Source organism: Trichomycterus rosablanca, chromosome 19 (genome assembly GCF_030014385.1).
Source record: "Trichomycterus rosablanca isolate fTriRos1 chromosome 19, fTriRos1.hap1, whole genome shotgun sequence".
Classification (NCBI taxonomy): Eukaryota; Metazoa; Chordata; class Actinopteri; order Siluriformes; family Trichomycteridae; genus Trichomycterus; species Trichomycterus rosablanca.
The window spans coordinates 21,508,373-21,521,265 of record NC_086006.1 but is presented as its reverse complement, the minus strand read 5'-3'; the positions used below and the strand labels follow the sequence as shown (position 1 = coordinate 21,521,265).

The 12,893-nt window shown below is 42.8% G+C and overlaps 1 protein-coding gene across 1 annotated transcript in view; it reads right to left on the bottom strand.

Annotated features, from left to right (window-relative positions):
- lrp1ab (low density lipoprotein receptor-related protein 1Ab) overlaps nucleotides 1-12,893 on the bottom strand; it is a 146,247-nt gene that overhangs the window by 119,245 nt on the left and 14,109 nt on the right. The window contains exon 2 of the mRNA XM_063016137.1: nucleotides 825-947. Within this exon, the coding sequence (XP_062872207.1) occupies nucleotides 825-947 (123 nt within the window). The remainder of the gene's footprint in view (nucleotides 1-824; nucleotides 948-12,893) is intronic.

Genomic DNA, 12,893 nt, shown 5'->3' with positions numbered 1-12,893 from the left:
ACCATGTGACTAGAAATCCAGCCTTACTCATCCTCTCACAGTGTGTTTATTGCTCTGGGTCACCACTGTGAATGGACATGTAGGGATTGATATCTAGTCACATGGGGTGTGTTTGAAAACCTAGTGAGCTCTGTACATAGACGCATTTTACGTCATCCTTCACACGCTCCCGAGAAGAAGACCGTTCAAATTCTTAGATGCCTTAAAATGCTGCCTAGTAAGGCACCTTAAATTTGAAAGATAATTTTGACAGAATAACGAGGGAGCATCTAATGCTTTCTTAGTGTTGAAGGCAATCCCAGCATTCAGTGGAGCATAACTTTTCTCACCAAAGATTTTAAATATGGTGGACGAATGCGGAGTAACGGACGAGTTCTTTTCAAATGTATAAACATGTACAAGTGTCATTTATTTGCAAATTCAGTCTTGTCAGTGACTGTTTAACTGTTTTCTGTACACAGAAGGAGATGTTAGCAGGCATGCTAGCAGGTTGTGTCACCTCAGCCCATTGGTTTGAGTGGCCTGAGGCTAACTGTGTTAGCTTAGTAAGTGAATACTGCAGTGACATAAACGCTGTAATGTCTAAGTAGTGTGTCTAAATAATCTGCTATATGAGTTCAATGTCTTATTAGAATGCTCTCTATTTAGGCAGCTGCCAGGTAGGCAGTAGGCAGCAAGGTTTTTAGAGAGACCCAGTGTGTTTACTGCTCTGAGTCACAGTGATAGGACAGCAGGGCCAGATTTCTGTTCACATGGTATAATACTGTACAGTCACATCACAGTGTGTTCAGAATGGACAAAACTCAATGGGCCAAATTACTCACAGATATCGGAGGCCTCGTCGGAACCATCAGGACAGTCTTTCTCTCCATCACATCTCCAGCCTTTAGAGATGCAGGTCACCTGGTCCTTACACACAAACTGCTTGGGGCTGCAGGTCTTCGGGGCTGAAAAGGACCAACCACACAAAAGCATTATATATAAAAAAAAAATCACTTCATTCAATACACTGGCGAACACCAGAGAACAGTAGTACATATAACTCCAGGGTTATCTAGAGAAGCTTGTTACTGACTATAGTTTACAAAGGGGTATAAAAAAATATACATTATAATACATGGTTCAAAGTATAAACACACATGTAAACACCTAACTGGGGCATCTTGTTCCAAAATCTGTTAGTACAGCAAAATGTCTTAAGAAGATGAGCTGTTTTTAACAGTGTTTAACTATAGAATAGATAAGTGGGACTAATAATCCGACTAAATAATCTCCTAATTAAAGGAATCAGCAAAGAGATCATTATTCTAAGCTTTTACCATCATCTGAGTATATTACATCGCTTTAACCCAGCTTTTGAGTTAATGCTCATTTTTAAGGTGGTTGGAATTACTGTTTGCAAGACTTTTAATGGGCTGAGATTAAACTCTGTGAATTTGGTGGATGGGAACAAAGGCCTCTTAGGGAGAGCTGCAAACAGTTGTAGCCTAGTGGTTAAGGTACTGGACTTGTAATCAGAAGATCGCTGGTTTAAACCCCACCACAGGCTGCTGCTGTTGAGCAAGGCCCTTAACCCTTAATTGCTCAGACTGCAAACTGTTGGATAAAGGCATTTGTTAAATGCCTAAAATGTTAATACAAGCCAGAGCTTAAATAATGACGACATTCAAAGCAGCTGCGTCCCAAATCGCACACTACTGTATTAATGGTATGCCCAGAGTGTAGTAGGTACCAGCATGCATTAGCTACAGAACAGATCTGACAGTTATCCCATTGATAAGCAAGTTTTTAAAGCAACCTGAGGCAATTTAACAGTTTCAGGGACATTTTTTGCAAGAAAAACACCAACACATACCAATAGAATATACAATTATGCTAATATCACATTAAAAATAGAAAAGTACCATAACAGCAATAGTAAAACCACTTAAATCAAATAATATTAGGCTTTCCAGAGACAGTGACACCTCATATTAGTCAATTTCTCCTCTCTAGTCTATTTCTATATCTCTAAATACCATCACTTTAACCCAAAAACATCGAGAGCTCACAAAATTAAAACAATCCATCATCTCCAGACTCAAGATGCATCCAGAAACAGTAAGAATCAGTGTATAATCACATCCTGGCACCCTGAATTAAGGTGTTGAAAGATTTCCATCCCTGGCTGCATCTGCATAGAATAGCTTGGAAATATTTTCTCTACAGAAAGCCAGATCAGTATTCACCAGATCAAGTGTGCAGTTGGCAGAGGAATAGCAAAAGGGAATTGGAAACGACAAGCCTAAGGCCCTCATTGGCCAGTATGAGAGTGATGCGAGTGGCTGAGCAATTGCAACAGGAAACTGGACAATTTCCTATTGCAATTCCTCAGCCACGGTTTCCTCATGGGTTTAGGTGGCACAACAGTCTAGGCTAGCACTTCTGGTAACACTTCAGGTCAAGTTATTGGTATTCAAATTGAATCAATGTTCTCCAACCTGTGCAGACTGTATAGAACACAGCATTATAATATAACGTGCTTTAATCCACCGGCTTGTTCTGTATTCCAGGTTTCTATTTATACTGCTGGATGGGCCGGTGGGTAATTCATGAACATAATGTCTGGCATGACGGCACTTTCCACTATTCAAAAAGCCAAATGAAGCTAGTCCCCTTCACGTGTGCCTCTTAAAGTGAACCAATTTCAGATTTAAAACTACAGCGCTGAGTATATCCACCACAAAAATGTCAAGAATTTCAAGAAGGGTGAATTAAGGAAGGGGGTAGAAAGAGTACTTTTTTATACCAAATACAATCTATGCCAAAACACTGCGAACACTTTGTTTTGTTTTTTAACCTTTGGAGGAAACAGAGATCCAGGCATTGGGCATTTTGACTGGTTTTAAGTGCTAATTTCTATGTTTTGGTGCCATGTCAACTCCTGTCCAATGTAGAAAGCACCTAGAATGAGCACACAAGCATCAAAATTGGACATCAAAGCAATGTAAGAGGGCATTTTCGCCAAAATAATGAAAACATCGGGCATGTGTGCATCATTTTCTACTGGAAGAGATGGCACCTAGCTGCACACTTAGACGATTTACCTTGCAACTTACAGAAGCTGAAGGACATGTTCTGGTTTTGACAGCATATTAGGCTGGTGGTTCTTATGTTTTGGCTCATCAGCGCATATGCATATGCATACACACACAATCACCTATGTTTTGAAGCTTTCTTTTTTAGAATGACAGCTAAAAAAGTCTTTTATTAGACTGAAATATGTTATATGATATTAAAGATGTACTTTTTAAAACACACTGTATGATACCAAGGAACATACACATGTGGTTTGAATTGAAATGCTTGTATGACATACACTTTAGAATCAAGTGACACTGAGTCCAGTGTGAACTGGCCTTAACACATCCACTACTGGGGACATTTTGGAGCCTGGGAGAAATGTGTTGAATTTCACATTTTAAACAAGGACACACTGATGGATCCAAAACTTGGCTGTCCAGGCTGCCTGGTCTAGTGCTATACATATAATAGATGGCAAAATGAATATGCTATTAATGCAATGTGTGTTTAGCCAGTAGTGTGGTTTGAGACACAGCCCCTCAGCTCAGCTGCTGCACTAGTGCTTCTCATATGTTTTGTGGTTCATGCTGAGGTGTAACCTGCACCCTGTAAGAAACTTCTCACACTTGAAGCTTCCCTATTTCTCGTAGTGCTCTGTATAGTGTGTGATCCCTCAAATCTCATTGTTTCAAATGATCAAAAGAGGAATAGCTCTTATTCCAACAGTTATGTAGGGTGTAATGTCTCATCTAAATTATCCGCTAGCACACCAACACTGGGATTCTAAACTCTATGAGTTTACTAAACTCTCTGCTACCAGTCAGATGGGCGCCCCTAACAGATACAATGGTTGGGGGGGGGGACAAACTAAAAGGGGCCTGGGGTCTTGAACTCTTCAACCCTGTTTAGTAGCCTGAGGTGTGTGTGTACAATAATGGAGGAAAGTGGAGATCAGGATTGTGACTCTCCATGCGCAAGACTGGCCTCAAACGCAAATCCACCAAAAGTGCATTCACATTTACTTTTTTGGTATTTAGGAGATGCTTTTATCCAAAGTAACTAACAGTACCGCAACAGTGTACTGTCTAAGCAATTAAGGGTTAATGGCCTTGCTTAAGGGCCCAACAGTGGCAACCTGGCAGTGGTGGGACTTGAACCGGCAACCTTTGGATAACTAGTCCAGTACCTTAGCCACTAGGTTACAACTGCCATTACGTAAAGTATGGCCAAATACGAAGGGAGTAAATGCAAAAATAAAATGGTAAAAACGGGAAACTGACTACGCATTGTGTGCTAACCACTAAACCCAAGTCGCCTACTTCCAGGCCGAGTTGAGTTTTTGAAAGTCATGTAGTGTGTACTTTTCTGCGCAGGACTGCACAGATGGCAGAATCCAGACTCCCTGACGAAAGGTTAAACTGTTTATCATGTCTGGCCTCTCCAGGCTGCCTGCAGCATTCCCAATGAGACTGCATAAAATAAAACTGAAAGGAAAACATACCGGGACTATATTCATCATCCATCCAGATGGAAACAGATTGAATCCACACAGCGGTGCAACCGCAAATTCCTGCTGCGAGGTCTGCAGAGGCGGGGGTCATTTCCCCCCCTCGCACACTTGGAAAGTCTTTTCTTCGACTGCACCCTAATTTTATTTGGATGCCTTGGTGCCGTTTTCCAAAGGCCATCGGCCAAATCACTGCCAATTTAGCGAAGGTGTAAAATTAATGTGGTGCTTAATTATTCTGGCATATCCATGTTGGAAAGGAGAGGAGGGGGGGGGGAGGCTGTAGAATGGCTTTATTTGTTGCTCAGAGTCAGCAACCACCAGCAAATATTAGGAACAGCAATGAAGTGAGAGCAGAAATGCTGAACCCAAGATCAGGACTCATGGGGTGTCCTATGTTTTAAATTTGAATTCCCAACAAGCTCATGGTCCATATACACTGATCAGGCATAACATCAAAACCACCTCCTTGTTTCTACACTCACTGTCCATTTTATCAGCTCCACTTACCATATAGAAGCACTTTGTAGTTCTACAATTACTGACTGTAGTTCATCTGTTTCTCTACATACTTTTTTAGCCTGCTTTCACCCTGTTCTTCAATGGTCAGGACTCTCTCAGGACCACTACAGAGCAGGTATTATTTAGGTGGTGAATCATTCTTAGCACTGCAGTGACAATGGCATGGTGGTGGCCATGGTGTTAGTGTGTGTTGTGCTGGTATGAGTGGATCAGACTCCCAAAGGAAACCCATGCAGACATGGGGAGAACATGCAAACCTGAACCACCCCACCTACGGATCGAACCCAGGACCTGCTTGCTGTGAGGCGACGGTGCAGAGAAATAAAAGCGCTGCCTACAACACAGTAAGGAGTCACATCGAGGAGTCATTCAAGCGAATCAGGAGTGAATCACTTTGCTAATGGGCTGTTAGACAGATCAATGATTCCTCTTATGACAGTCTGAAGCATTTTGAATCATGTAAATGTTGGGTTGTTATTTCACACTGGAAGTATCAAGTCAGGCTTTTGAGACGGGGTGCAAACGGGAAAATTGTGAATGTGAATGCAGGACGTGCGAATGACCTAAAGTGGATTAGTGGTTACAGTAGTCAGATATTTACACATTTGGTATTCAGCCCTGAATGCTTGGATTGCCTTCACGGCTAAGGAAGTATTGGACGCTCCTTCATTATTCAGTCAGATTATAACTTAGAATTAAGGCACCTTAGTAGGCAGCATTTATAGGAATCTAAGAATTTAGACATGCCTTCTTCTAGGGAACATGTGGGATGACGTAAAATGCGTCTATGTAGAGAGATCACTAGGTTTTCAGACAGAGCTAATATATTATATAGATTTGATTGCTTTTATTTTATTTTTATTTTGAGTGTGAAGAGCAGCAAATTTTCCATGGCTATTTAAATTGGCATTTGGAGATACGTCAAATATCATCAGTGGTACTAGTTCCAATGTTTGAACACCACAATTAACAACAAATAAAGAACGTGTTCAGATCTTCCATTATACCTGTCAGAACAAAATCAATTTACATTTGTGGCAATTATCAGAGGCTTTTATCCAAAGTGACTTTTACAACTGAATACAACTCAATAGCAACTGAGGGTTAACGGCCCTGCTCAGGGACCCAACAGTGGCAACTTGGTGGTGGTAATGGGGCTTGAACTGGCAAACTTCCAGTCCAGTACCTTAACCACTAAGCTACCCCTGCAATTTAATACATTTGTCTTGTTTTTTGGAAGCGTTTGCAATCGTGCCCTGCAAATAAAGCAAATGCACACAAATCCCTCTAGTTGACAAAATAATTGAATCCTCCTCCTTCAAACACAAATTCAAAGCTCCCTGCTAATCTGATTCCACTGACGTTCATTTCAATACTCACTGGTCCTAATTCAGACAGATTAAATCAAATCAAAGTTTATTTGTCACATTCAGGTCATACGTGATATAACAAGGAGAGAAATGCTTTTTATAACTGCCTGCTCACATTAGTACTAAAAAACAAAAGAACGGCCGCTCAGGTGGCGCAGCGGTAAAAACACACGCTAGCACACCAGAGCTGGGATCTCGAAAACATCGTATCAAATCTCAGCTCTGCCATCCGTCTGGGCTGAGCGGCCACATGAACAACGATTAGCCTGTTGTTCATATAGGGGTGGGGTATTAAGCCGGATAGGGACTCCTCGTGACTGATGCAACTACGACCTCTGCTGGCTGGCTGGCTGGCTGGCTGATAGATAGATAGATAGATAGATAGATAGATAGATAGATAGATAGATAGATAGATAGATAGATAGATAGATAGATAGACAGACAGACAGAGACAGACAGAGACAGACAGACAGACAGACACTTTATTGATCCCGAAGGAAATTAGAGTCCCAGTAGCATTGTACATTGATGAAGCCTGCACAGAGGCGGGGGGGAAAGTACGTTGATCAGGGTGTGTCTCTCCGTACACAAGGCTGATTCGCATATATGCACTCGTCTAGTGTGGGTGAAAAAATGCATACGAATGCTGCCCACATGTCGAAGGGGGCGTGGGTTAGCTTCGTTCTCCTCAAATCAGAGCGGGGGTCGGCATTAGTGGCATGACGCAATCGGGCAATTGGACGTGCTAAAAAAATTCAGAGATAAAAATACAGAAACAAATAATAAAAAATAGAGAGACCCAGAATTCTGAAGCATCCTCGACTTCTAAAAATCCAGGCCAATTATTTCAGACACATTTCACAACTACAGTGCTGAAGCCGAAGCTCCAAGTCCAGGAAATCAAAAGGTCTGTAGCACATCTGAAAAATTTGTCATAATATTTGTCCAAAGCATACTTGGAAGACTGGAGGCACTTCACACGTCTGCTAGAACGATACGGAAGCAGACTAGGATGAAATTTCTTGGAGGTCCCTGAGCCTTCTCTTGACCACTGTCTCGACACGGTCCATGTCAGTCATGAGCACTGGTGGTGTGATTTGATCTGGGCAGAATTTACCCAGCTGTCGATTAGTCGGTGAGACGCTGGTGGAACGCTTGAACCGAAATGCAATCAGTCATGCAGTGTAAGCTCGTAACAGTGTCAATGTTGGTAAGGGGAAAATATACTGTTAAATGTTTATAGAACTCTTATCAATGCGACCCCACAACTAAAACTATCAAACACTATCAAATCTCAGCTACAGGCAAACTACAGGCGCCTATACAGACAACGACTGGCTCGTCCAAGGAAGGACAGCATCAGTTACGACCCCTGCTGGCTGATTGATGGCACCTGAAGAAGGGAGATAAGAGATCAGTGCGTGGCTCTCTGTGCTCGATACAGATCTCAATATGAACCCGCCTTGTGCAGGTGAAAAGAAGTGGTTGACTACTGCACGTTAGAGGGAATTTGTGTCAGTCAAGGCTCTCCTCAGTCAGAAGTGGAGGTTTGCAGCAGCAGAAAAAGAAGCCTAGATGACTAGATTGGAAGGAAAATTGGGGACAGTGTATTAAAAATTTTTTATATTGGCCACCCCAATAAAATCAAACTTAATTTTTTGACTTTACATTTCGGCAACAGTTTGAGGAAGGCCTTTCCTTTCCAGCAGAACATTGCCCCTATGCACAAATAAAGTCCAGCCTAGCGGTCACACATACATTTGGTCATATAGTATAAATCATTAAAGCAATAATAACTAAACCATACAATTTATTTCCAGTTTTGGCACGTAATTTACATTTACATTTATAGCATTTAGCAGACGCTTTTATCCAAAGCACTTTGACAACGTATCGTCTGAGCAATTGAAGGTTAAGGGCCTGGCTCAAGGGTCCAACAGTGGCAACCTGGCAGTGGTGGGGACCTTTCGATTACTAGTCCAGTACCTTAACCTCTAGGCTACAACTGCCCTACCTATAATCACCTATATACTTAATTATCATCTATATACTTAGATGATCTCCATTGGCTTTATAAATTACTCCCACTACTCACAAAATTGGGATATTGGGACTTGTAATCGTCATAACAGCACTGGTACTGTTATTAGTTTATACATTTTCTGAGTTAAAAAATAGATTTATGCACATTGACTTAATGAGAAGACACCTACAAACTCAAAACTCAACGACCGGAGCTCCAAATGTCTATTTGTTATTAAACTAAATTGTGGTAAACATCTAAACTCAATACTACTAACACTTCAGAAAAACAAAACATGGGACTTGGTGCCAAGTCAATACTTCTGACAAGTCAAGGATGCCAAATGTTCTGTGGGTTTGCTGGCCCTGGATTTCTATCAAAACAGCTTTAGAAGAAATGGAGACTCTAGACGCTCTTGGTTACACACAAAAAAACTGCTGTAACTAAACATACTAAAAAAGCAAGTGCAGCGAGGTTAACACAGGAAAAAAACAAGAGAAACCAAAGGATGTGGTAAGAAAAATCAGCAAAGCCACAAGGGTTCTTCAAAAAGTCACTGATTTTGACAAGCCGTCACCAAGAGACATTAGAACTGGGACAGTAAGGCCAGCTGGGATCATGTCGGCCCATTTTCGGTCTGTAGTCCCCACGAAAAAAAAACCAAAGAATGCCCCACGCCACTCCACTAAATCAACTCCAGACCTTCTCTGCACATTCCAGCACCTCCTAATTGGTTTCATCTGTGAGCTGGTTGTCTTCAGGCTCATGAAAGGGAGCTGAGGGCTTTTCAGAACTTTAGAAGCAACTGTGGAATTTAGGAAAGCTGAGTCAAGCTCCAGTCTGGCCTGGCATGTAAATGACTATAAAAGATTAACATGCAAGAAGTTTCTCCACAACAGGCCTGCTACACAAGATCTGGGTTCTTTATACAGAGGAGCTCAGGATTGATCGACTGAGGAGGATCAAAGGTTTGGGTTTGTGTTTGAGAGTCAGACGTGGTCCTGATGCAGGACAGCTGGGTTAAGGTCCAGACGTTTACAAAGGGGCAGGAACTGGCAGGAAGAGCAGTGCTGGAGGACTAGAGCTCATCAGGAAGCACTCGTCTCAACCTCCACTCCTCCTAATAATCAGGAATGTCTGCCCGTCTGCCCGCCGACCGATGCTGCCAGAAGAAGGCAGGGCTGTAATTAGGCCACTCAAGTCAAATTTCAAAATGATCTCTCAGTGTCCTACTCACGGGTCTTTGAACCAAAAAGCTTACATGACTGCATTCTGCTGAGAGTATGCATGTCAGACCCATGTAAAATAAAAAGGGGGAAAATACCAGGGGGGATTCTTTTAATTTAGTCATTTTCAATTCCCATTTGCGCAACTTCTGAACAGATCCAGAAGAGCCGGATCGCCACACGCCGGAAGAGCCGGATCACCACACCACACACATTTGCGCAACCCCTGATCAGATCAAGAAGAGCCGGATCACCACACGCCCCCTCTGGGACATGTCCAATCTGTGAAAACTTCTTATCACCGGTATAGAAGAGACACACTAAGCTCCATGCACCCCCCCTTGACATCGCACATCAAGGATGCAGCAGGAAGAGACCCCATCCAACCTTCCAAATGGGTAATTTTATTAGCCCTTGCAAACAAGTCCTCAACAGGAGAGCGGTGATTCTCAACAGGGGGTCGTGGCCCACCAGAGGGCCTCAGGAAGCCTAGAGGGGGGTCCTGTTGCAAGTACATTGCATCAGATCTCTCATATGCCGATACCAGTCCTATAGATAATGGAAACATTTGATTTGTCCACCTCAACAGAGCAAAGGTCAACAGATGGCGACTACAACTGATTCTGATTCGGTTGTTGTTGCAGGTCCCGCCGAAACAGACTCAGGTGAGGAAGCTCAGCACCAGTTCCCCTAAAGTAAACCCCAATACAACAACCAAAATCATTCAGTGAATTTCCCATAATCATCCTCACAAAGCCTACAAATATTATAATCTGTATCAAGGGGGTCCTGGATTTTTTTTTTTTTTTAAATAAGGGGGTGGGTGGTTAAGAGAAAAAAGGTTGAGAACTCCTGCTTTAGAGTGCTCACTTTGTAGGGGTTAGGGCAAAAAATTGTCTTACTTCTTATTGTTAATTGTAGACCTGTGTATCCTGGATTGTTTTTCTTAAATACAGGGGGCCTAGAGCTGGGGTTCTCAGCACCCAGGTGGTCAGATTCCTCGGTTCGAAACTCGGCGTTGAAACCGGTCAACTGGGCGCCATCTAACGGGCATAATTGGCAGTGCCTGCAGAAGACGCATTTCTGCTAGGGTGGGATGACCGGACTATGTGGGTGGGGTCTTCAAACGCTGTGTAAGGACCCTGATTAAGAAAAAGTGAAAAAGGGTTCCGCTAAGGGCTGCGTACGGGTCGGAGGAGGCGTGAGCAGCAATACACCCACCTCGACTGCAATCAGGGATCCCTCAGCAGCGGAAGACAAATTGATGACGCTAAATTGGGAGAAAATGCATGAATAAAATAGGGGAAAAAAGAGCTGGGGTTCTTAACCTTCTTATCCTTTAGAGTGATCACTTGTAGGGGTTAGGGCAAGAATGTTTACGTACTTCATATTTTTATTGTACATTCGTGTGTTTACCTACGATTAAACATTTCTATATTCAAAAATCATCAGTTTTACCTCAAAATTCTCATACTGGTGCATCACAGAGTCACAGAGCTTTTAAACATCAGCTCTACATTTCCAGCCACTGGATGTTCCAACTGGATGTTTTGTCTTTTAGCCTGCTAACGCTAAAATAGTCATTATTGGCATTAATGAGGCCCGGATTTTCCAACAGTCCGCCAAGTTCCAGTGGCTCATTAGGAGAGGATCAAAGCATGCCATGGGCCCCGAAATAGGGGGCACTTCTGCTGAATGTCGCACAGATGTGTGGCCTCGCAGTGTCCTATAACAGAACGGCTTCTGGCTTTATAATCCAGCCGATCAGAAACCAGTGCTGGTTTCGGACACGCCCTTCAGCGAAGCTTATTTGCACTTGTCATAAATGTTTATCCAACTCATTCTTTCATGTGACCTTGATTTATAGCATGAAGCTATTCATTTTCTAGCAGAATCCATTCTCTCATCCCGTCCCGTCTGTTATAACGGTCCTTCTTGCTCGCTGGCACTGAAAATTACAGAGTTTGAGAAGTAAATAAGTAAAAGAACGACTGAGTGATTCGCTGAAAACTGAACCGAAAAACAAATACGCCATGCTGGTGTTTACGGCATCACCGTGGGGGGTCCGACCCTGGACTTATAACCACAGATCAAACGCCAAGCTGTGAAAAAAGGAGACTTCTCCAGAAAGTTCCGCAGCTGGCGAAGCAGCCCAGACAGGCGGCACATGAAACGGTTGGAGAGAATAACGATGGCCAGAACACACCTGCTTTCTGTCTTACGCTGCTCGTCTTTTAGCTGAAAATGATGCGCAATTACGGTCACGGACTAGCCACACATGCTATTAACCACTGCTAAACGGCTATGCAGCGTTCAATTACGCTCGGAACTGAAAAGTTTGGAATCTAACTACAAAGCGGGAAAACTTGAATGCCTCCAGCAAAGCTGTTATGGGATTGGTCCATACAGGCATATATGACTAGATTTATATTACATCTAGATCTAGTCTGGAATAGAACTGGGCGCTTAGGTAGTGCAGCGGTCCGTTTTGCCAAGTCGCCACTGTTGGGCCCCTGAGCAGGGTACTTTAACCTCTGCTGCTTGAATTATATCCATCCTTAATTGTCTCAAAAGTCGCTGTGCCTCCAAATGCCTCCAAATTTGTGGCAACAGTTTGGAAGTCACATGGTCTGAGGAGTTTAGTGTAGAACGCCTGCACAGAGGTCTGACCTCCACCCCACTGAGCACTTTTGAGATAAACTCCAACATAATGCCTGATGCCTGATGATCCAAATTCCCACAGGTGCATTCCAAACTCTTGTGGAAAAACCTTCCCAGAAGGCAGTCGAATCTATAGTAATCCCCGTGGTTTGAAAATAAGATGCGCGACAAGTTAATGGCGATTATGCAAATATTCTGTGGTAGGGCAGTGGGAGCTCAGTGGTTAAGGTACTAAGTCTAGTCAAATTACCACTGTTAGGCCCCTGAGCAAGGCCCTTAACCCTCAACTGCTTACACAGTATTCAGTCTTAATTGTAATGTAAATGTATTTTGGTAAATGAACTACTTGATGCTATTCAGCTGAGATTCTCCACAGCATTGTTGTGTTTTGGAAAGAGTTGGATGTGGTACTGTGAATAAAGACCTGGGACAAACCAAAACCAGAACTACAGTGACCACCACAGTCATTAAACAATGGTCATTAAACCCTGGTCTCAGGTAAAGAGTTCACACAGGAAGTC